The sequence below is a fragment of the Nycticebus coucang genome, chromosome 14 (genome assembly GCF_027406575.1).
Source record: "Nycticebus coucang isolate mNycCou1 chromosome 14, mNycCou1.pri, whole genome shotgun sequence".
Lineage (NCBI taxonomy): Eukaryota > Metazoa > Chordata > Mammalia > Primates > Lorisidae > Nycticebus > Nycticebus coucang.
The window spans coordinates 34,351,051-34,376,619 of record NC_069793.1 but is presented as its reverse complement, the minus strand read 5'-3'; the positions used below and the strand labels follow the sequence as shown (position 1 = coordinate 34,376,619).

Sequence of the window (25,569 nt, the reverse complement as noted above, 5' to 3'; positions counted from 1 at the left end):
TTTCCAGTAATGCTATACTTTGCATACTAAAGTTAGGAGAATTTTTAAAACAGTGATGATGACCATTTTACAAAGTAATTTATAGCCATCACTCACTTAACCCACACTGTATCTCTGCAGATAGGTCAGTTATTATCCCTTGATAATGAACATCAATAAATTAAGATACAGAATTTTCCCTACATAACAGGGAAAATAATTTTAATCTGTGGCAAGGTCATTTGGCGCAAGGGAGGGTGGAAAGAGAAAAAGTAAAGAAATGCACAGAATTGCATTGGGTCTTCTTTGTGATTTTCCAATACTACCCCTAAAAGTACGGTATTCCCTTTAAGTGTCAAAAGAGAATTACATTTCAAATAAACATAAAGTTATTATTAATAGGCAACCTTTCCTTGACATCCTGCTTCTAGATCGTAATATGAATAATGTCTTATTTTCTGTTCCAGTCAACCACATTGTGCAGCTTATTGTACACCAAAACCAGGTTACAAAGTCCTATTTTCTACAAACTTTTCCTCCTTCTAAAGGATTGCTCTACAATCCTACATCAGCATTTTCCTGTTGTCTTTTCAAACAGTATTCTCTTTCTTAACAATGCAATCTGCATATAAAAACCAAATTTTGCCACCTGGTCCTGTTTAAGGCAAACCAAGCAGCCTGAACCACAGCCTGACAAGGAGAACGCATTAAGCTCTTGAACAAAAGCATCCAAGTCGACCTGTTTTGCAGACCGATTAATAGAAACAAGCTCCAAGGACTAATCACAAGTCAAGCCCTGTTTTGCAGATTAATAGAACAAAGACACAGGAGAGGAGGGGAGGTTACGGCACCAGAATACAAATAAGCAAAGGTAGGCCCAGGCTTTCCTTGACTGAAATCACATCCTGTAAAGCCAGACCCAGAAACCCATGTCCACGGGTGTCGCATTCAGAGATGAATCCAAATGCAACACCAAAGAGGTCTGGATTTATCAGCCAACCCGGTACCCCACTAGCCATCTTGGTTTTTACCTTCTTTGGAGATTCCGATTTAAAAGAAGAAACAATTTTTTTTTTTTTTTTTGATACAGAGTCTTACTTTATCACCCTCGGTAGAGTGAGGTGCTGTCACAGCTCACAGCAACCTCCAACTTCTGGGCTTAGGCGATTCTGTTGCCACAAGGCCTGGCTATTTTTTTGTTGCAGTTTGGCTGGGACCAGGTTTGAACTCACCACCCTTGGTATATGGGGCTGGCACCTTACCCACTGAGCCACAGGCACTGCCAAGAAACAAAAATTTTAAACAGAATAATGCATGGCTCTAGATGCTTTGGGAGACTTCCTTCCATTTCAGCCAGGAAAACCACCATGTTTGCTGATCAGGACGGACACTTTCCCTTCCCCATCTTTGAATGGGGTCATCTAGGAAGTGGCAGAAGCCCCCCTTCACTCCCAGAGGACATGAGATGGGAGCGCCAAGTTAGAATAAGAGAGTTAGTTCCCAGTTACCCACAGGCATACATTTTACAACTAGAGAAGTGACCTTTCTTCTTGACTGTAAAAATAAAACTTAACCTGCCGTAAGAATGTACAAAAGCTCAGGAATGATAGCATGTGAGAAAGAAGAAAAAACAATCCTAGGAGAAAAAAATCTCTGTTATACTTGTGGTATATTATCTCTCAGTTTTCATTTTCTGTCTATATTTCATACAATTTTTATAGTGTTATGATCCATCCATGTATTTACGGTGGGGATATGGCTTTTAAAAGGCTTACTGTTAAACACAAGAAGAAAAATAGACCCTTGCTCCCTGATGGGTAATGCTCATTCTTTTTCTTTTAATTTTTTTAATGCTTATTCTTTAATGGATAAAATCATTCAAGGTAGATACATCAATTTTTTAACTGGAATTGTAACATGTTCATACACATGAGTACATAGTTAACTGAGAAAAGTCTACATAGAGTGAGAAACCTAATCTTTAAGAACTGAGATGTCTACTTGCTGCGTGATTTCTATTCCAGTCTTGATTTTCCACATTAACTGTTTTCCTTTCATTGTTTTTCTACTTTGACTTACAGAAACCCAAAAAGGCAAAAGCGTTTTTGGTTTCACTCAGAAGAGCACTTTATTTAGTATTTTCAGAGTGGGGCAAAGAGAATGTACTTTCTCTAGCATATTCTGTGTATTGTAACAATCAACAAAGCAAAACCACACTCGTGATGATGCATCAGTAGTTCCAAAGTGTCCGAACTGTCTTTAGAGCACTGTTCAGCCTGGGGTATACAAGCTAGCCGCATTCCACAATTTCCTAAGAAGCCATCCTACTTTCTCAGGATTACTGAGAGAATTCTCAGGAACTCTTTGAACTGTTTCAAAACCCAGTTCAAACGCGATAGAAGGTAATTCCTATAGCAAATAACCTTGAAGACCAATACCCTCCTTGGTATCAGATTTTCTCTGTAATAGTAATACTGAACAGCACAGTTTGAATCTAAGAAGGCACTCGATACCCTGAAAATTCCCTGCCCTAGACCTTCCCGGGCCTGCCGACCCTGAAGCTGCAGCCACACAAGGATCAGACCCTGAATTGCTTCTCTCTCTCTCTCTCTCTCTCACACACACACACACACACACACACTTGGGTTTCCCTTTTTTTTACTCCTTTTGCTGGTCCTACAGGTAAGTACTGCTTCCTTTAGAATTGTATCTTTCTAAGCGAGAGGCTGACTTTGGATAAGCAAAGCGACTCTGCTGTTTCACCTCAAAGAACAGCAAGCATTAAGGAATGTCCAGGAACAGACACAGCAGCGTTGGCGTCGCCTGAAATCTTCATTCTCAAGTGCTTCCTAAGTATTCATTTCTTTAAATAATATAAAAGCAAAGCCCACAAATGAAACCTATGAGTCTTTCGGACCAACTTGTCTTCCACATTTTTTCCCCTTAAATCGTAACACCAATGGAAAAGAAGAGTGGGGAGGTGACTTCTAATGCCCCAAGAGCGCATTTCCACCTAGTTAGCTTTGCCATCAACAATTTCTGATTAGGTTTAAGCCTGACAGCTTTTACTGTGTTCTTCAGAGATCAAAGCTAGATGGGTTTTTCTGCTGATGCCTGATCATAAAAATAGAGACCCCCAAGAATGGCTAGTCATTTAGGGGTTGGACTTTTAAACCATTCACATAAAAAAATTGTTTACTAGTATCTGTCTTTAACAATCCTCTTTCTAGGATTATGGGGCTCTGAGCTACTTCCGATGGCTCATGAAGCTTTGAGTGGCACAGAAAGTCTGAATATCCCATTAGATTCAGCTCTCAGATTGATACGTTCCAGAAATTCAGTACATATGGTAGCTTGAAACATAGTGAGAAAAACAATCATCGCCGTTTATGAAGCCAGGCTGCCATCAGAGGCCCTCGGTTTTATGTGCCATCTTTTTGTACATAATGCGTTATGTAAAAGAAGTGCATAACCAATCTTAGAGAAGAACGGAAAATCAGTGTGTCGACTCTGACTTTCCTTCTTTACAAACATGGCATTGGTTTCAGCTGCCTTCAAAGTGGATTTACAGTAGATTCATACGAAATTCTAGCACCACTTTTTATTTAACATGATCCACCTTATAAACCCATCATGTCAAGATATTGGGTTTGAAAGTATCTAAATTAACCAATAAATATCACCGGTACCTTTAGAGGCTACCTTTGGAAGTCTTATCCTGGGAATAATCTTATTTAGACGAGGTCTTAACCACTTCCTCTGATTTGCCCTTAGAGCCCAGGTGCTTGCCTTCCCATTGCTTTTTCATTCTATTTTTTTGTTTTGTTTTTGCACCCAATTCCATTCTTGGACATTATTAGTCATAGTAACTGTCTTTACACTTTAACCGAGCCGATTTTTATATGTGAGCAAAACATTCCCCGGCTGTCCTGTCCTGAATTAATGCAGATTTGTGGCTCACCTTTTCTGCTCTTTGCAGAACGCATACACATTCTGCCAACCCAGAGTCTTTCAAATTTGCTCCTAACTTCGTGTTGGAGGAGCCCTCATGGAACATTCCACATTCCATTTATAGTTATCATTCAAGATTACCTTTATTTTTCCTGAGTGAAAATGCACTGCCAAGTGTTACTCATACATTGAAAATGACACTTGATGGAAGTGACCTTATAAATGCCCCATATGTCTTCATTTAACTGACATTTATTCGCTTCCAGGCCTTTTGACCAAACACAGGTGACTATGGGGTTCCTTTCCTAACTGGTTTCCACTTATCCAGGCCATATACAACATGGCGTGTACAGACACGGTACAATATTCACTTTAAAAAGTTTTCTCTCTTCCTCTCTCTCCCATACCACCCCCATCCCCAAAGCACAGAGGTAACTGTTTTCTTAGGCTAAATTTCCTGTTTATCTCATTTCTGCCCTTCACTGCTTCTCTTCCATCCTGGTGTACCACCATATAAACAAACAAACCAAAACCTTAACAGCCATTACAAAACTAACAATTGTTAATTGTTAACAAGGGTAGAAAATCACTGAGCACCTGGAGGTTAACGTACACAATCTCATTTTAATACCACGACAAAGTTACTGTGAATAATGGAAAAAAATAAAGGCTTTGGGACCAAATAAATTTGGAACTGATTTCTAGTTCTTCACCAGGCGAGTGTCCTTGGGTGAGCTCTTTAACCTCTCTGACCTTTCATTTTGTCATCTCACAAATGGGCATGCTATGACCTCCTTTATAGGGTTGCTGTGACACTTAAAATCAGTGTTACATAAGGTACCTTTATGTGAATGACGCACAATAAATTGTAGTTATTATTATCTGAATACCCATTTGACAGATGAAACTGTGGCTCAGAGAGATTGAATTAACATGTTCAAAAAGGCAAGTAAGTTCTAAATGTCAACTTGAGCTGTTTCTAAGGCCAAAGCCTGTGCCATGGCCTCTCTCCCTAGCAGGCAGAAGAGGATTGTAGCTGGTAAGCTATGTTCCACAGGGGAGCCAAGTTTTCAGGTTATGTGGGAAGGTCTTGCCAGAAGTTTGTTAGCTAGAGAAACTGACGGTTTAAGAGAAGAGCGACTCTGCAAGAGTTTGCGGAGAAAGAGTTCAACAAAGACTGTGCCATTGGGGATAGATGTTCCTGAGCCTATACGTCAGCCTGTCCCCCATCAAGCCTCCCACAGGCTTCCAGATGAATCTGTTAGATGGTGGGTGCCTTGACAGCCCTCTCTGGAGCAGATGAGAAGGGCAGAGGGCTTCTCCACTGCCTAGCACAGAGCACAACGTGGCTTTGATTACCAAGCTCTGTTATGAAACAATTTTGGCAGCCCATAGAAGGCGTGGAAGGAGGTTCTGTGGATATGCAGGTGTCCTGCTGGCAAAAGGGGGGCAGATGGTGAGAGGAGTAACCTCATCCATGGGCACCTTCCTCAGAGGTCACCGGGAGAGTTAAAGGAGTAGTGCGGTGACCTAGACTACCTTGGGGACACGTCCCAGCCACGGGAAAGAACAGCACTGCAGACAGACGGAGCAGCAGCTGTGACTGTAACCAGCAAACACAGGTTTACACAGCCGGTGGGACCCCAGCAGGCTCAGTCTGGTGAGACCTGGAGAAGTCCACTCACAGGAATGGTGCAGACTATGAAATAAGAAATGCTTGTTTGTAAGGCAGCTTGAAAATAAATGGTAAGGAGTCCACATGACCCTAACTTTGAAAATTCAACCACCGAGAATGAAATCACTGAGAAGTGGGGATACTCTATACTGGACAAAGGACATTCTGAGCCCTGCCCTGGTCTGGATTTCTGCCAACCCCACCCTTCCCGCTCACTGCTCTCACTGCAGCCCAGGGGAGGCGGTCTCCAAATCTAACAGCAACTTCTACGGCTGCTCACAGAATGGGAATAGGCTTTGGAGGTGAAGAAATGAAAGACCCACGAAAGTACTGGTGGAGACTTTCTTTGAAGACTCTCACTCCTTAAAGTCAGGTTTGTCCTGCTCCCATCCCTGACCTTTACTAAAGCACACTCACCTGGAGAAACGCTCATCTCTCTACATAGCTGACGTTCAGGAAGAATCTAGGGATGTTCTTGAAGTGAACAGACATTGGTTACTTTGGGGCTTTGGTTCCATTTTGCTCAATCGTCTCCACTGCCCCATTTTGTAGACTCAGGGACATTTTCTTTCCTTGTGCCACTGGCTGTCTCGTCTGTGAAAACCTTCTGTTGATCAACCACAGAAATCTCTCTACCACCACCACCCTCATTTATTTATCCATTCAACAGACAGGGACTGAGCCCCTATTATGTGCCAGGCCCTGGGCGCGCTTACAGGGTGCAAGAACAAAGCCCCAGGTCCCTCATGGAGCACACAGCGCCTTTATAATCTCTTTCTGTCCACCAGCAGCAACTTTGCTTTAAAAGAAGAAACCTGTTAGTGTCATAGGAAAAAACGCAAGAACACCAGCAGCCAGCCAGCCATGTCCAAATGAGAAGGCGCAGGTCTGCTCTGGAACACAGCGTGTGGGCCCCTGGCAGGCCTGACTGAGTGGGGGCACACTGCCAGCCTTTCCTTCTTGCTGCATCTGCCCAGAGCTGCTGTCTCTCTCAGATGCTGCTTGGTGCCTTGGAGGGAAAAAGCTACATGCAACTGATACTTGCCCCCTGATGTGTGTTGTGTGTGAAGTCCTCTCTGTGAAGCAAAAGAACCAGAAGGAGCTGACCCATAGCTTACAAAAAACAAAACAAACAAACAAAAAAATGTAATTTTTTTTTTTTTTTTTTTTTTTTTTTTTTTTTATTGTTGGGGATTCATTGAGGGTACAATAAGCCAGTTACACTGATTGCAATTGTTAGGTAAAGTCCCTCTTGCAATCATGTCTTGCCCCCATAAAATGTGACACACACTAAGGCCCCACCCACCTCCCTCCATCCCTCTTTCTGCTCCCCCCCCATAACCTTAATTGTCATTAATTGTCCTCATGTCAAGATTGAGTACATAGGATTCATGCTTCTCCATTCTTGTGATGCTTTACTAAGAATAATGTCTTCCACTTCCATCCAGGTTAATACGAAGGATGTAAAGTCTCCATTTTTTTTAATGGCTGAATAGTATTCCATGGTATACATATACCACAGCTTGTTAATCCATTCCTGGGTTGGTGGGCATTTAGGCTGTTTCCACATTTTGGCAATGGTAAATTGAGCTGCAATAAACAGTCTAGTACAAGTGTCCTTATGATAAAAGGATTTTTTTCCTTCTGGGTAGATGCCCAGTAATGGGATTGCAGGATCGAATGGGAGGTCTAGGTTGAGTGCTTTGAGGTTTCTCCATACTTCCTTCCAGAAAGGTTGTACTAGTTTGCAGTCCCACCAGCAGTGTAAAAGTGTTCCCTTCTCTCCACATCCACGCCAGCATCTGCAGTTTTGAGATTTTGTGATGTGGGCCATTCTCACTGGGGTTAGATGATATCTCAGGGTTGTTTTGATTTGCATTTCTCTAATATATAGAGATGATGAACATTTTTTCATGTGTTTGTTAGCCATTCGTCTGTCGTCTTTAGAGAAAGTTCTATTCATGTCTCTTGCCCATTGATATAAGGGATTGTTGGCTTTTTTCATGTGGATTAATTTGAGTTCTCTATAGATCCTGGTTATCAAGCTTTTGTCTGATTGAAAATATGCAAATATCCTTTCCCATTGTGTAGGTTGTCTCTTTGCTTTGGTTATTGTCTCCTTAGCTGTACAGAAGCTTTTCAGTTTAATGAAGTCCCATTTGTTTATTTTTGTTGTTGTTGCCATTGTCATGGCAGTCTTCTTCATGAAGTCTTCCCCCAGGCCAATATCTTCCAGTGTTTTTCCTATGCTTTCTTTGAGGATTTTTATTGTTTCATGCCTTAAATTTAAGTCCTTTATCCATCTTGAATCAATTTTTGTGAGTGGGGAAAGGTGTGGGTCCAGTTTCAGTCTTTTACATGTAGACATCCAGTTCTCCCAACACCATTTATTGAATAGGGAGTCTTTCCCCCAAGGTAAGTTCTTGTTTGGTTTATCGAAGATTAGGTGGTTGTAAGATGTTAGTTTCATTTCTTGGTGTTCAATTCGATTCCAAGTGTCTATGTCTCTGTTTTTGTGCCAGTACCATGCTGTCTTGAGCACTATGGCTTTGTAGTACAGACTAAAATCTGGTATGCTGATGCCCCCAGCTTTATTTTTGTTACTAAGAACTGCCTTAGCTATACGGGGTTTTTTCCGGTTCCATACAAAACGCAGAATCATTTTTTCCAAATCTTGAAAGTACAATGTAGGTACTTTGATAGGAATGGCATTGAATAGGTAGATTGCTTTGGGAAGTATAGACATTTTAACAATGTTGATTCTTCCCATCCATGAGCATGGTATGTTCTTCCATTTGTTAATATCCTCTGCTATTTCCTTTCTGAGGATTTCATAGTTTTCTTTATAGAGGTCCTTCACCTCCTTCGTTAGGTATATTCCTAGGTATTTCATTTTCTTTGAAACTATGGTGAAGGGAGTTGTGTCCTTAATTAGCTTCTCATCTTGACTGTTATTGGTGTATACAAAGGCTACTGACTTGTGGACATTGATTTTATATCCTGAAACATTACTGTATTTTCTGATGACTTCTAGGAGTCTTGTGGTTGAGTCTTTGGGGTTCTCTAAGTATAAGATCATGTCGTCAGCAAAGAGGGAGAGTTTGACCTCCTCTGCTCCCATTTGGATTCCCTTTATTTCCTTGTCTTGCCTAATTGTATTGGCTAGAACTTCCAGCACTATGTTGAATAGTAAAGGTGACAGAGGACAACCTTGTCTGGTTCCAGTTCTAAGAGGAAAAGCTTTCAGTTTTACTCCATTCAGTAAAATATTGGCTGTGGGTTTGTCATAGATAGCTTCAATCAGTTTTAGAAATGTGCCAGCTATGCCTATACTCTTCAGTGTTCTAATTAGAAAAGGATGCTGGATTTTATCAAATGCTTTTTCTGCATCTATTGAGAGGATCATGTGATCTTTATTTTTGCCTCTGTTAATATGGTGGATAACGTTTATGGACTTGCGTATGTTAAACCAGCCTTGCATCCCTGGGATGAAGCCTACTTGATCATGATGAATGACTTTTTTGATGATAAGCTGTAATCTATTGGCTAGGATTTTGTTGAGAATTTTTCCATCTATATTCATGAGTGAGATTGGTCTGAAATTCTCCTTTTTGCTTGGGTCTTTTCCTGGTTTTGGTATCAGGGTGATGTTTGCTTCATAGAATGTGTTGGGGAAGATTCCTTCTTCCTCAATTTTTTGGAATAATTTCTGCAGTACAGGAATAAGCTCTTCCTTGAAGGTTTGATAGAATTCTGGAGTGAAGCCATCTGGACCAGGGCATTTTTTAGTTGGAAGCTTTTTTATTGTTTCTTTGATCTCAGTGCTTGAAATTGGTCTGTTCAGGAGGTCTATTTCTTCCTGGCTAAGTCTAGGGAGAGGGTGTGATTCCAAATATTGATCCATTTCCTTCACATTGTCAAATTTCTGGGCATAGAGTTTCTGGTAGTATTCAGAGATGATCTCTTGTATCTCTGTGGGATCAGTTGTTATTTCCCCTTTATCGTTTCTGATTGAGGTTATTAGAGATTTTACTTTTCTATTTCTAGTTAGTCTGGCCAATGGTTTATCTATTTTATTTATTTTTTCAAAAAACCAACTCCTTGTTTCATTAATTTTCTGAATGATTCTTTTGTTTTCAATTTCATTGATCTCTGATTTGATTTTGGATATTTCTTTTCTTCTACTGGGTTTAGGCTTAGATTGTTCTTCTTTTTCCAATTCCATAAGATCTCTTGTGAGATTGTTGATGTGCTCTCTTTCTGTTTTTCGAATGTAGGCATCTAAAGCGATGAATTTTCCTCTCAAAACTGCTTTTGCAGTATCCCACAGGTTTTGGTAGCTTGTGTCTTCATTGTTGTTATGCTCAAGGAAGTTAATGATTTCCTGTTTTATTTCTTCCTTCACCCATCTGTTATTCAACAGAAGATTGTTTAATTTCCATGCCTTTGGGTGGGGTTGAGCATTTTTGTTAGAGTTGAGTTCCATCTTTAGTGCCTTATGGTCTGAAAAGATACAAGGTAAAATTTCAATTCTTTTGATTCTGTTGATATTTGTTTTGTGTCCCAGGATATGATCAATTTTGGAGAATGTTCCATGGGGTGATGAGAAGAATGTATATTCTTTATCTTTGGGGTGGAGTGTTCTATATACGTCTATCAAGCATAGTTGGTCTAGGGTCTCATTTAAATCTCTTACATCTTTGTTTAATTTCTGTTTAGAGGATCTGTCCAGCTCTGTAAGAGGTGTGTTAAAGTCCCCTGTTATGATGGTATTATCAGATATCATATTGCTCAGACTGAGTAAGGTCTGCTTCAAGAATCTGGGAGCATTTAAATTGGGTGCATAAATATTTAGAATTGAAATGTCTTCTTGTTGTAGTTTTCCCTTGACCAATATAAAGTGACCATCTTTGTCTTTTTTGACTTTAGTTGCTTTAAATCCACATGTATCTGAAAATAAGATTGCAACTCCTCTTTTCTTCTGAATTCCATTTGCCTGAAAAATTGTCTTCCAACCCTTGACTCGGAGCTTTAATTTGTCTTTTGAAGCCAGGTGTGTTTCTTGCAGACAGCAAATGGATGGCTTGTGTTTTTTAATCCAGTCAGCCAATCTATGTCTCTTCAGTGGGGAATTCAAGCCATTAACATTTATTGAGATAATGGATAAGAGTGGTAGTATTCTATTCGTCTTATTTGGTGAGAGTCCATTGCTTAGTTTTATCTTTTGCATCAGTGTGGAGGTTAGGTTCTGTCCTTTGATTTCTGAGTTCTTACTTTGCTGCTGATCCATTGTGGTGGTCAGTGTGCAGAACAGGTTGAAGTATTTCCTGTAGAGCTGGTCTTGTTGTGGCGAATTTCCTCAATGTTTGTATATCCGTAAATGATTTGATTTCTCCGTCAATTTTGAAGCTTAGCTTAGCAGGGTACAGAATTCTGGGCTGAAAATTGTTCTGTTTAAGTAGATTAAAGGTAGATGACCATTGTCTTCTTGCTTGGAAAGTTTCATTAGAGAAGTCTGTGGTAACTCTGATGGATTTGCCCCTGTAGGTCAACTGGCGCTTACTCCTGGCAGCTTGCAGAATCTTTTCTTTTGTCTTGACTTTGGACAGGTTCATCACAATGTGTCTTGGAGAAGCTCGGTTAGAGTTGAGGCGACCCGGGGTCCGATATCGCTCTGAAAGCAGTGTGTCAGAATCTTTGGTGATGTTTGGGAAATTTTCTTTTATAATATTCTCTAGTATGGCTTCCATTCCTCTGGGGCATTCTTCTTCCCCTTCTGGAATTCCTATAACTCGTATGTTGGAACGCTTCATAAAGTCCCATAATTCTGACAGTGAACGTTCTGCTTTCTCTCTCTTCTTTTCTGCCTCTTTTACTGTCTGAGTTATCTCAAGAACTTTGTCTTCTACCTCTGAAATTCTTTCTTCTGCATGGTCTAACCTGTTGCTGATACTTTCCATTGCATCTTTAAGATCCCTAATTGACTGTTTCAGTTCCTTCAGGTCTGCTATATCCTTTTTATATTCTTCATATCGTTCATCTCTTATTTGATTCTGTTTTTGGATTTCCTTTTGGTTATTTTCCACTTTATTAGCAATTTCCTTCATTGTTTCCATCATTTCTTTCATTGTTTTCAACATGTGTATTCTAAATTCCCTTTCTGTCATTCCTAACATTTCTGTATAGGTGGAATCCTCTGCAGTAGCTACCTCATGGTCCCTTGGTGGGGTTGTTCTAGACTGGTTCTTCATGTTGCCTGGAGTTTTCTGCTGATTCTTCCTCATGAGTGATTTCTTTTATCTGTTTGCTTGCCCTAATTTTCCTTTCACTTCCTCTTGCTCTTTAAGTTCTTGTGCCTGTGGACTAAAGGTTACAGGACCAGAAGGGTGAGAAGGTTGAAGAGCAAAAAAAAAGGGGATGAAAGAAAGGAGGACCGAGTGATAAGAAAAAAAGAAAGATAGAGAAAGGAGAGGGGGTGGGTATAAGGAATATTGACAAAAAGAAGAGAGGCACAGAAAGAGGGAGACAGGGCAATATAGGTGTACAGTAGGGTACTTTGACACAACCTTAAAAAACCCCACCTTCTGGGGGTGCCCAGTTGCGTGGTTCCCTTGAGGTCAGCAGCTCTTTGCTAACCTGATCAGACACAGTACCCCACCTCCACCAAGTAGAGAGGAAAGACAAAAATGCTATAAATCAAACCAAAAGAAGCAAACAGAAAACTTTACAGGGATAAAATTGGGTGAAAAACCAAATTATATCGGTAGAAACACTAGCAAAAATGAAGTTGAAGTTATTAAAAAAAGCAGCAATGGGAAATTATAATTAAACTAGGAAAATTGAGAAAGAAAAAGGGATCTGTGTGGAAAAGATTGAAATTAAAAAAACAAAAGAATATCAGCAACGTTAAAATAAACAAACAAAAAAAAACAACCAAGCAAAAAAAGAAAGAAAAAAATACACAACCAAAAACAAAGCAGTTTGTATATGTTATTGAATATTGTCTGGGCAACACGTGGTCTTCTGGGGTATGAGATGTTAGTCACAGTTCAGATACGACTGGAGGCTGCTGATTACTCAAACCCCAGCAGGTAGACACCCTGAATCTCTCTTCAGCCTACTTAAAAGGCACTTCGAACTTGTAAACTTGTTGAGCAGAAGCTTTCCCAGCTTTCTTGCTGGAATCGCTGCTGAAGTGGCTATCCACTTACTCAGTGTGCCAAAACCGGTCTCACTCTGCCCCTGAGGGTTAGGGCTGCAAGGCGGCTCAGACCCCACCCTTAGGCTACTTGGTTGCTGGGTTACCAGCTCCCACCCGTTTCTAGCTCTGTGACCCTGAGGGCGGAGCTTGCCGGGGCAGATCGCTGACAATGGATCCGTGTGACCCACCGCCAAACACTATTAGCTCCGTCTGGCTCAGCGGCTCAGACTGGGGCCCTAGACAATGGCCAAAGTTCTCGCACTCCCGCTCAGGCCTTCCCCAAGGCAGTTCAACTCAGTGCCAAGTCCAAGGACATCAAAACAGTTCACAGGTAAGGCCTTTCTGGTTTGCAGTCTCGCTGCTACTGAACTTACAGTTGTGGGCGGGTTTAGACGGATTGAACACACGCGACCACTTGCCGGTTTTCCACGGATTTAGTCCTCCTCTTGGGGTCCAGAAGTCTCTCGCTGACTCCCTGTATCCTCATAGGAGTGATGATAGGCAGTTCCCACCAGCCAGAGATGCCTGGAGTCCTAACTCCCCAGACTCACGGTGCCCAGATGCAAGGAAGCTGTTACTCGGCTGCCATCTTGCTCCGCCTCCCAAAAATGTAATTTTTTTTAAACCCTAGTCTCCAGGACACACCACCCAAAAGATGCTGGATAATTTTTTTCTTCTGCCCCTTTGACAGTCCTATTTTTTCCTAGAAGCACACCTCACCACTTAATCCTAAACACCCCTGATGGGCATTGGCTTGGATTCTGTCCACCCTTTTTGCATCTAGACAGAAACAGCCAGGTCTTCCAAGATGAGAAGTGGCCACTTCCTGAGTTGCTCAGGTCAAGGCGTAATAGATAGACATCTGTTGTTGCTAGGATATCCTGGTTTAGTCTAAAGAACTCAGCAAAAAACCCCTGGATTCTAACCCTATTCCTCCTCAAATTAACACTGTGGCTATAGGCAAGTCGCCTTATCTGTTAGAAATTCTCTGTTTTGGTCTTCTCTGTTATAAGCAGGCAGCATCAGACATACAGACACTTGTCAATACTGGCTCTTATTAACACTTATCCTGCATCTTTTAAAGAATTATTGTGAGACCCAAGTGAGATAATACATATGAAAGTTCCCCGAGTGACACATACTTTCCAAATGTAAATTTATTATTGTTGTTTGCTAGCTGAGTTGCTCTCAGAATGTGCAGGCAAAAAGTTAAATGATGCCAATGGTTGCTAGGAGGCATAACTGAATGCACACCAACACTTCTAACAACCTCCACATTCTTCCACCACCAACACATCAGATAGATACAGGGCACGATTAAAGTTGGAGCTAGACCAGAAGTGGGGAACCTGAGGTCTTACAGCCACACGTGGCCTTCTAGGTCCTTAACTTCGGCCTTTGACTGAATCCAAATTTTATAGAATAAATCTTTTTATTTTTATTAATACATTTGTATTTGTCTCATGTATTTTTATTTTATTTTAAAAATGAATGCATTTAAAATAGCAAAGCATAAAGTAAGTTCCAACAAGAGAATCCTCCCAGATTGACAGGCACAATTAGAACATTATTAGTAAGCCATGAGGGCTAAATTGACAGCTGCCATGCTCGTGATTCAGTTCTAACCTCTCCCGCCTTACTGGTGCCGTTATCGCACAAGGCTGGCTGGTGAGAGTTTATGGGGGCATCAAGTATGCCATTTTGTTATCAGCTTTTGACAGTGGCGAACTGTATTTCAGCTTGACAGTATTTTTTAATTCTATCTTTTTAACAGCCCATCATGTCAAAGAAGACCAAGAGAAAGCTGAGGGAAGAAAAAATTGTTTAATGAGAATTGGGAATTACAATATTATCTTGTTTCTGCTAAAGAGAAGATGATTTGCTTGCTTTGTGATACTGCAATGTCAATGTAAAGAAATTCGATGCTCATCAGCATTGTAACACAAGAACCACCAATATTTTAAATTAGAGGGAGAGGTACGAAAGGTTGCATTGCAGAAATTAAAAGATGAAAAGAAAAAGCAAAGACAATGCTTTCAAGCAGCAATAAGATCTGGAAATAATGCCAGTGAAGCAATTATAAAGTAGCTTATAAACGTGGGGTAAAGGGGAAGCCCTTCAGTGACGCAGAAATTGTGAAAGAATGCATTGTTAAGGTTGTAGGATGCTTAAAGCAGGATAAGGTTTCAAAGTTCAAATGACTGCCTCTTTCAAGAACCATAACTGATCAGCACCATGAATTAGTGTTCGACTTCACAGCAAAACTTTGTGCAATACTTCAAAAGGAAAATATATATTATTCAATCACTTTGGATGAATCAACTGATACTACTGACTAGGAGCAGGTTTTATATTTCATTCAGGTCATAGCAGTAGATTTATTTTGCTACAAAGAATTACTTGCTTTGGGCACTCTTGCTAACAGAACACAGGAATAGACGTGGGCAATAGATACCTTCAACTTTCAAGATAAATGTTGTGAAGTTGGACTGAATTGGGTAAATTTAGTGCATGTATGTACAGATGGTGCACCTTCCATGACAGAAAAACATGAAGGATTTATTGCACAGATAATAAAAGTATTAACAGATCCTTATACTCTCATTTCTTTTCATTATATCTTGCATTAGCAAAATCTCTGTGCTAAAGCTTCTATTTTAAGTGACACTTTGCAACAAATTATAAGTATTGTTAACAATATTCCTTCAAATGCAACGGGGCATTATCCATTTTGATGACATATTCTGTGTAGATGTGTTGGATCATCCTAAAGTTCATTGACTATTGCAGGGACAGGTGTTAGGCAAAATTTTATCACTGTGAAAACATACAGTTATATTTTATTAAGAACATAAACAGCAATGTGAATTATCGAAAGAAGATGTCTGTTGGAATGCAGCATTTCTGTGTCATATGTCAAACCAAAATGACTTGAATTTTACTTCGCAAGGTAAGACTAAGTCTGTAAATGATATGTGACAAAAAAAAAAAAAATCCAAGCATTTCGAAACAAGCTTTCTTTCATCAAAATACTTCTTCAAAAGGAAATTTCAGATGAACATTTTCCTCAGTTAGCAAAGGTCAGTGATGAGCAGGATGATATATGTTACTCATCTGAAAAATACACAGCTGCTATAGACCTATTCATTGGACAACACAAGGAAAGGTTCATTATTGACTTCTGGAATCACGACATCCTGCTCCGGTTACCATGTCAGCCTCACCAAGTTGATATGATCAAGGCACCTAAAGAACTACAGATGGAACTGATTGAACTCTCAGTAGATGACATTTTAAAGTCATCGTTTAATGCTAAGCAACATCTAATCAAAATACGGAAAAATGCAGAATAAACATGGCTTTGGTAAAATGCCCCAAAAATGCTTCCTTGTTTTTTAACCACTTATTGCTGTGAAACTACATTCTCCTACTTCATCCAAATCAAGATGCCCTTAAGGTCACAGATTACTGATATCCATGTAAAGCAGAGGTCCCCAACCTTTTTGGCACCAGGGACTGGTTTTATGGAACACAATTTTGCCACAGATTCAACAGGTCATTGGAGGGGGGGGCAGTTCTCATAAGGAGCGCACAACCTAGATCCCTCGCGTGCACAGTTGACAGTAGGGTCCGTACTCCCATGAGAATCTAACGCCACTACTTTCCAACAGGAGGTGGAGCTCAGGCAGGGATGCCAGCAACGGGAGAACAGCTGTAAATAAAGATGAAGCAGCAGCTGCTGCTCACCTCCTGCAGTGCAGCCTGGTTGCTAAGAAGCCACAGATCAGTACCAGTCATGGACCAGTACCAGTCCACCACCCATCATTTGGGAACCACAGAGCTACAGGATCAAAAGAAATTAGGGATCTGCAGGCTAGAACTGAATACAGTATTCCAGTGCTTTACAACAGAAAGCAGACACGACAGAGTCATTAAAAGTTTAGTTAACTTTAATATATAGTTTTCGTTTTGGAAAGTAATAAGTATATACTAGCTAGATTTTATCATATAACGTACATTTTTAAGCATCTATAACTGAAGTTTCTTGAATGCAGCTTTGCTTGATTACAACTAAATTAATGTGACCTTCCAAGTGAAAATGTTCCCTACCCCTGAGCGAGAAGGAACTGGTGGAAAGAAAGGTTAAGAGTGAGTTGGATCTGACAAGTCCTGCATAAAACTGGCTTTTGAAATGGTATTTACTGATTTGGTTATCAAAGGCAGGTAGGAAGCAAAGTGAGCAGTTTTGCTTTCTCCTTTTTCAAATCAACAGGGCAGTTGCTAAACAAGAACTGAATCTGATCCCATGTAGTTCTAAGAGCAGTCAGCTGCATTCTGAAACAGACAAAAATGTAAACAGAGCCCTGTAACTCTAGACTGGGGCAGAACAGCCATAGGTTTCATAATGGGAGAGTCTATGGGCCCGGTGCCAAGAAAAATGAAATGTTAGCCTGGGCCTTTAAACAGAATCATGTAAGAGCAGAGTGCATATTTGTTTAACACACACACAAGACCTTTTTCTGTGCCAATACCTTTCTGACCCCTCCTGAATAAAAGGTGGAATCCCTGAAAAACATGGTGCAGAACCAATATTGTTTGTATAGTCTTGTTCTTTAACACAAAAGGATTTTTCTGGTCAACACAGAGCTGTTTCTTTCTTTCTTTTCTTCTTTTTTATTTTTTTTTTGGGGGGGGGGCCTCAAGTTAATTACAAAGTATGACTATGAAAGTAAAATAAATGAACCCGTTCCACTCATCCCCATATCTAAATTCTGTCATATGAGTTGCCAATCAGTTTTCTAATCCCCTCATTCAATATCTGTTGTTAATTTCTTCTTTGCTGTTTCAAGAACTTGAAGACTGTCAGCAAAATACATGATACAGTACAAAACTTATAATTGGAAATAAAAACATCTGAAGCTTTTTCTGACAGGGTAAACATAAAGTACTATTGCAATGATCAGAACAAGGGAACCTAAGCAACCTTGCAGCTATTTTGTGTGCAAACACAATTATAAACGCTGTAGAATCAACACTCAACTCCCGCTCTGAAAAAAATGACGAGAAAATTAGCTCTAAATGAATGAATGAGCGCAACGTGGTTATGGTAGGAAATGGGGGCGGGGGACACAAATACTGCTCACATTTCCTTTGAAAATGCAACCCCACGGACTTTGTCTTCCTATTTCAGCCATTTTAGAATCGCACTGCCTAGGCCTGATCTAATTTTCCTGTGGTGGAAGTTAAGGCACTTCCTCCACAGTTACTAAATTTGACAAATTACACCTGGGTCCACTCTAACGTGAAAAAAAAAATGTGCTCTTTGTTCCTGACCTCTTGGTCAGCCTAGAGATCAAATTCCTGGACATTGGAAAGCCCCACTCATATTCATTAAAAGCCACAGGGGACCAGCTCCCGTACTTCTGTTCAAGAGGAGAACAAGGTGTCGGCTTTCCCTGAACAATCAACTGCTCTGCTCCAGTTGGTACAATACAGACCTCTAACTTTTTGCAGCTTGGCTGCTAATCAATTAGAACGTGGATTTTTTTTTTTTTCCCTGCATAGCATCTTAGTATTGAAAGAGCATGTGAAATCAGAAAAAGAAAAGGCTAGTCGATTTTTAACTGCCAAGTCCCACGAGTAAATTTACTAAAATCTGCTGGCATTAACCAAAAATGCCAAGAAAATTTCAAAATTCCACTTCCCCTCTACCCTGCCCAGACAAGCACTTAGTTACTACCATGGCTACTATTTGACAGATGAGAATTCTGTCTCCTCTTTCTAACCATACTCGGCCTTTGGAAAAGACATTACGGAGCTGAGAGTGAGAGTCACAGAGGAAATTGAGAACCACCTTGGTGGCAGAGAATCAACACACTGGGCAGATGAGAAATCCACGGGATTTCCTGTTGGAAAAGCCAAGTTTGAAGGCTCATCTAACGGCCTGACAACACCAGACCCTCTTCTTCTACCCCCCAAAAAAGAAGAGTGAAAAATTAACAATAGTAAAAGGGAAGCAGATCTGTGACTGAACTGTTCAAAGATGTCTGATTCCTTCCTTCAAGGTTCTCAGAAGAATGAGATGGTGAAGAAATATATGCAGAAGTCAGAAGACCTGGGTTAAGGCCCCTGAGGCAGAGCTGCCCTGGGGAATCCATCAATTCTTGCTCTCCTTTCAAGGAAGCCTCTCTCTTTCCTGGAATCCCACTTACAACTTTTTCAGTTAGACCACTGAATTTTCCCAGACCCATCAAACCACATTGAAAGCCTCTTCCTCGGGGATCTATTAATAATAAGTACTACAGCCCATACCCGATGCAAACATACATGAATGCTCTGGTGTGTTGTTAAGTTATTTTCTACATACAAATTCCTGTTAAATTGTAAATTAGAAAACACTACTTTAATTCTCCCTGGTCTTGAGGTAGCTAGCTTTCAGCTGTGCTACAAGTTATATACATGTAATGAATACTAACTAATATTCTTCTTCTGTAGCTAAAGCAACTCACAGTCCCTATTTTTTAAATACATGAGTTACAGCTGTTTTCCCCGATCCGACCGCAATTACTTTCGAGAAACCTATGTCAGGATGGAAATCCTTAGTACTGGGGTTCTTATTTTGATTTCTGTTTTTAAATTAAAACCACTAGTAATATGAGTAATGCAGAACTTAACATTTCCTCCAGAAAAGTCACTAGAAAAGCGTGCAAATCAAACTTATATCAGTTTACGTTACTTAGGGGTTGAAAGATGTGTTGGGTTATTAAGCAGACATTCACCTGTCAGTAGGTCTCAGGGATGGAGAAAACCTAACTTCTGAAGACAGAAAAATGGTACCTATGGTATACATTCTCCCAAACATTGCTTCTAGTTAAATTCTTAATAGTAAAAGAGGTTAAAAGATGTTCAGGGTTTTAAAATTATAAAGCATGCCCTGCAAGTACATATTCTCTTTGCAGATTCTAAGTTTGGTGACTGTTTAAATGGGTGGAGAATCAGAGAGATGAGGACAAGCCTCATTCCCCCCAAGTCTGGCAACTAAATAGAGAAGTTCAAGTGACTTTCCTAGTGTCATCCAATCAGCAGAGGCTGAACTAGGGTTAGAATCCACCCCACCCAACTCCTAGTACCACAGTCTCCTGATAAAGGTGTGAAAGGTGTAAAGTAGATTAGGAACACCAACACGCCTCTACTAGTAGTAATAGCTAACACTTACCCAATGCATACTCTCTGCTCAGAAACTGTTGTACGGATGCATCAACTCTATCTTCATAACGGTCATGTCAGGGAATAATCATTCACATCATGTTCTATCTCCCATTTCAGAGATGAGGAAACAGAGGCCCCTGGATGTTAAGAAACTTGCCCAGTGTTCCAACGCTGGGATACATGGGAGAGCGAGCCAATACCATCCTCCCTGTGCCGAAACGCTAATACAGACATTCCTAAATCCACGCTCAGATTATCAGCAGTCCCAGGTACATTAATTTTAACAAAACATCTTCACAGTGAGATCCAAACTACTCATGCCTCCAAAAATATAGGATGTAATGGAAATATGCATTCGTCAAACTCTTGTATTTTTAGTCAAAACACAAAGCATCAATAATTCCAATAGATCAGGCAAACCCCACTTAAAATCTCTTTCCTCGTAAAGAGGTGCATAGCAGGAAATAGTTCAGGCTCTGAAGAAATCCCTGTAACAAACATCATGTATCACACCAACTTTAGGAGAACGTATCAGAAAACTAAATGATGCTGCCTATTTTCTCTACTTTATCACCTTTGCTAATATTAAAATTCAAAAATGTTAAATACATATTAATCCAGTTCAGATATAAACATTGTCTGTGGTTTGTACCACCACCAAAGCCAGATAACAACCCATCACATCACATATTTGAATTTGTTTCATTTCTTGAGGTGCTCCAAGATCTGCCTGAGGACCAACATCATTTCCTCATTCATCACAGCTGCAGTCTGCCTTAGCTAAACTATATGTCCTAAACAGATCTGAATCAGCTCAGATAGTAGAGGAAGTCGGTTGTTGTCATCATCAGCAATTATCCATCCAGGGATCTCCAAAGTCTTGCTTGCTCCGGAATAGCTTGAAATGTCTGTGCCTTTTGAAGATTTTTCAAGAGTAATCTTAAATTACTGAAAAAAATTCATCTTAACTTGCATGTTGAGCTTCTCTGCCAATCAGAGGGTATTCCTCAACGCCTGCATCCAGTCTTTAAGAAGTGGACTATGAAGCCGGAAATGCATGTGTGCACGCTCTCTCTCCTGTCCTTTACCCCAAAATGCTAATATCAACACCCTACCTTACCCTGAGATCAGTTTTTATATTATAATTTCACAGGACTGTTTATTGTCTTGCCCTTTACCACCTTCTCACACATAAAAAAAATTGACATACACTAATAAAGCTGGATATAAATTGGATCTGCAGATTATAACCTCCAATTACCACATCACCACCACCCCTGCCCCCCCATATGACTGTACACACATACCCCAGAGCCAGACTGGCTAGGTTCCAATTAGGGTGCCGCATCTTACTATTTGTGGTGATTCTAGAGCAATGACTTAACCTTTCTGTGCCTGAGTTTTCTGATCTGCCAAATGAGACCCCTTCGAGTATTTTAAGGATTAAATGAGATAATAGATACAAAGGATTTAGAATAGTACCTGGCATATACCAAACCTCTGTAAGTTGACCACCCAAGGGACTGTTACAAACTGGTCAACATACAGAGGTGGCTCATATAAGGAACTAGGCCTACTGTGCTGATATGTACCCGTGACGCATGTCCAATCTATGAAAATGTCATTGACTTAAGGAAGTGGTCAATGTAGGGAGGTGGTCAACTAGAACACCTAGTTCTGCTCTATTATGTACTTAAGATTTCAAAGTCATTGTCAAAGTGATTTTAAACAGAAATGTACTTCCTGTACCCACTCATCAGTCCTTCTGCACATCGAGTAAAGCTAGAAAAAAAATTATAGCAAATATCTCTATTTTATATTTTACAGAAAGAAAGCCAAACTGTTGAAGGAAGTGGACAATCAGAATTCACTCTGGGGTGGTGCCTGTGGCTCAAAGGAGTAGGGTGCCAGCCCCATATACCAGAGGTGGTGGGTTCAAACCCAGCCCCGGCCAAAAACTGCAAAAAAAAAAAAAAAAAAAAACCCAGAATTCACTCTGCTTGGCTTTTTCCAGCTCTAGTCACAGCTTCTAGGGAAGAACTGGATTAGATGAGTAAAGGTTTGTTCTGTTCATCACAGAACCCTCAAACAAACAAGAAATCTAGAATCCTCTGATATCGCTGATAATCTGCTCTAATAATCTCATTTTAAAAATGAAACAACTGTCTCTAGGGGGCTAACTGACTTGCTCAAGTTCAAATAAATAATAGTGGCAGAGCCAATGCCAGAAAAATGATAATTATTATGCTAGGGAAACCACCAGATGCTCTTAGTCCACTGCAAATTCATTTAGTCCTATTTAGTCCTATAATACCTATGTAGTCCTCATAATAACCCTGGAAACTAGGTATTTCACTATCTTAAAGATGCAAAAACTGAGGCTGTGAAGTAACTTCTTTAAAATCCGACATCTGACAATGGATAGAGTCAAGATCAAAATGCTTTCTGTCTGGCCCCAGAGGGGATGTGCCTGCTTCAAGGTTTCTAGAGCTCAGTTTTGAGAATTCCAGCACTAGCTCTCAACCAGTAACTTCCAAATTGCCTGTGTATCAGCCTCATCTGGGGAGCTTTGAAAAAATACAGATTGCTGGGCTTCAGCTCAGGAAGGGAGAGTCAGGGCGTCTGGGGGCAGAGCTTCACAATCTGTCTACAGAGCTCATTCCGATATGCAGAGAAATTTGAGGAAACTCTTATCTTAGAGAAATATATTTTATGGCTGCTTCCTATCAGAGGGAAATGAGTTACCGAAGGCCGATGGAATGTTCAGAGAGGCTGAATCTGTCTGGAGGGTAACACAGTGACTTTCTCTCAAATCCTTCTGTGTCACCCGGATACATACGCAGCCCTGTCACATAAACATACACAGTTGGCCCTCTGTCTTTGTGGGTTTGCATCCGTGGATTCAACCAACCACAGACAGAAAATATTAAAAATACAACTGCATCTGTATTGAACATGTATAGACTTTTTTTCTTGTCATTATTCCCTAAACAATACAGCATAACCACTATTCATGCAGTGTTTACATTGGATTAGGTGTTACAAGTGCTCTAGAGATGACATAAAGTATATGGGAGGCTGGGTGTAGGTTACATTCAAATTATATTCCACTACATATCAGGAACTTGAGCATCTTCAAATTGGGGTATCGAGAAAGGTCCTGGGATCAATACCCCACAGATACTGAGGGACCCTTGTACGTATCTACCAAAGCTCCAGGCCCATTGACCTGCCTGAAGGAATCCACATTACAATGAAAACAACAAGTGCTTATATTTGTAGCAGACCAGAATGTGTGTTTTGTCGAAATAGCAGCAATGCAGTTTCCTTCCATCCTAGTCACTTTCATTGAAAACATCTAGGTCTGAGTGACGCTTTCTCAGCACTGAGCTGAAAAATGGGGGAGACGGCTGTTTGAATCATCACTTACCAAGGTGCACCGTATATCCTGAATCCCTTCACCGTTACCTCCGAATCTTGCAAGTAAATACTGTTTGTCAGGAGGGACTGAACATTGTCAAAGTCCTCTGGTTTCAATTTAGACACAGAGGGGAAACGGTAGTAGTCCTGTTTAACAAGGTCTGCCATGAATTCCTTATCAAACGTCAGTTCATGATTCCCAGCAATCACTATTTTATATTCATACGGCAGGTTTCCTGAAATAAGAGAGAGAGGGGAAAAAAAGCACCAATTAGCACGTTCATTTCCCATCACAAAGTACAAGGGCCAAGACGGCGTGATTAGCAGACAGCTCATCCAAATGAAATAGCTCCCACATTCCTCTACATTTCCATGTGAACCAAAATTTATGACTACTCCTTTATGTTAAGAAAAATGACAATACACAATAGATAGAATGTTTACTAAGAAGCGAAAGGGCTACTAAGAAGACATTGCATTTCCTAGCCCCCTTTCCCTCATGGCAATGAATCCACACTTTATAATCAGCCAGTAAAAATCACTTTGATCACGATCCTTAAGAAAAGATCTGGACATGGTTTGATCCCCCAAAAATAAACCAACGAACTATTCTTAACTACTCAGACAACCGCTAGATATTCAAGTACATCTTCCCACAAAAGACGTGACACAATTCAGCAGTCCACGATTTATATCAGTGAAAGGAGCCACATACTACGATTTCACATGGCAAGACTAATTTTAAGTTTACCTTTTGGTTTGTGAATAGAAAGAACACTATTAAGGGCCCCCTGATTAGAAAGCTAACTTTTCTCCCATTGGGATGGGAAAAGAAACTGTAAAGCTTAACCCCCTTTTAATATTTATGGTATGGAAATGGGAGTTCTCAGTGTGTGCCTTTTATGCAAAAGTTTCCCGATCAAAATGAGATAATTCTGGGAAGAAGAATGAAAGCTATAAAGGAAAACCCAAACACCAGACTTCTGCATAGATTTATAATGTTTGAATAAAGTACAGATCATACATATTAATAACTCACCGTGATGCTATAAGAACCAAAACCCGAAGGGAGATAGTGCCAGGCAGCTGTCCCCATCCTGAAATTAATGCTCTTTTCTCTACTTTCTCCCTATCCCTTCCTCCAGCCTCACTGTTGTGCAGTTGCTCATTTTATTTTACTTTAAAGGAAAAAAAGCGTGGGGGACAATGACACCTATAATCCCAGCTTCCTGAGACTCCTGGGTCCAATGCAAAATTAATGTTTCCTGCCATTCCAGAAAGAATTAAAGTTACCACTAGCAGGAAATTGGATATACTTGTTGTAAGAATTGCCCCTTAAAAGCAAGTCAGAGTCTCAATGATTTAATTAAGGGGAAGAGAATTTTTTTTGGGGGGGGAGGAGAAATTGGGGAGGGGAAATGAGGGCAGACAAGTGCTGTCACCAGTCCACTTGGATTTTAGCAATGCGACCTGTAAAGATTCTACTCCGATGACCACGCGGTCTCAGTAGCACATTCCAAACATGCCTTCTGATACCAAAGTGGTTTTTAGACTGCTGGATTATGTTGTGTAATGTTACTGATTTTACTTTAGCTATTAATGTTTAGGTTTCTACCAGTAATAAAATGGTATATGTAGCATATGCACTAATGGGGAGGCTTAGCACAGAGATAGAAGGCGTCTCCTAGAAAATATAAATAACACCGCAGAGATAAGAAACCAGAAACACTGAGGTTAAGCGTCACTGGCTATCTTTGACTCCTAGCCCGCAATGCTGTGCAGCATGCTTCTGGCCTCAGTTATATGCAAGATTGTGCTGAAAAGCTCACAAAAAATAGGATGCCTCCCTCAAATGCATGCTTGTGTGAATTTGGTAATTAGGGGGTATGATGCAGCAAGCTACTTAGATAGAAGGGTGATATTTTGCAAGATGCCTGCACTCAGAGTGCAGATGAAAGATGTATGTGTTAACAGGGCCACGAATTCCCTGGACCACACACTCTGTAACATGGTAATAGGCCTCCCAACTCTAATACCATAGCCCTGTGACCCCACTGGCCTACTATTGCAACCCCAGATTCACCGTGCTCCCAAAGCCAGCTGAAACGTTTTCCTGGACAGTAATCCGTTCCAA

The 25,569-nt window shown here is 40.5% G+C and overlaps 1 protein-coding gene across 4 annotated transcripts in view; it reads right to left on the bottom strand.

Annotated features, from left to right (window-relative positions):
• MPPED2 (metallophosphoesterase domain containing 2) overlaps nt 1-25,569 on the bottom strand; it is a 186,512-nt gene that overhangs the window by 75,524 nt on the left and 85,419 nt on the right. For all 4 annotated transcript variants that reach the window (XM_053562054.1, XM_053562056.1, XM_053562055.1 and 1 more), the window contains exon 4: nt 23,446-23,671. In XM_053562054.1, the coding sequence (XP_053418029.1) occupies nt 23,446-23,671 (226 nt within the window). The remainder of the gene's footprint in view (nt 1-23,445; nt 23,672-25,569) is intronic.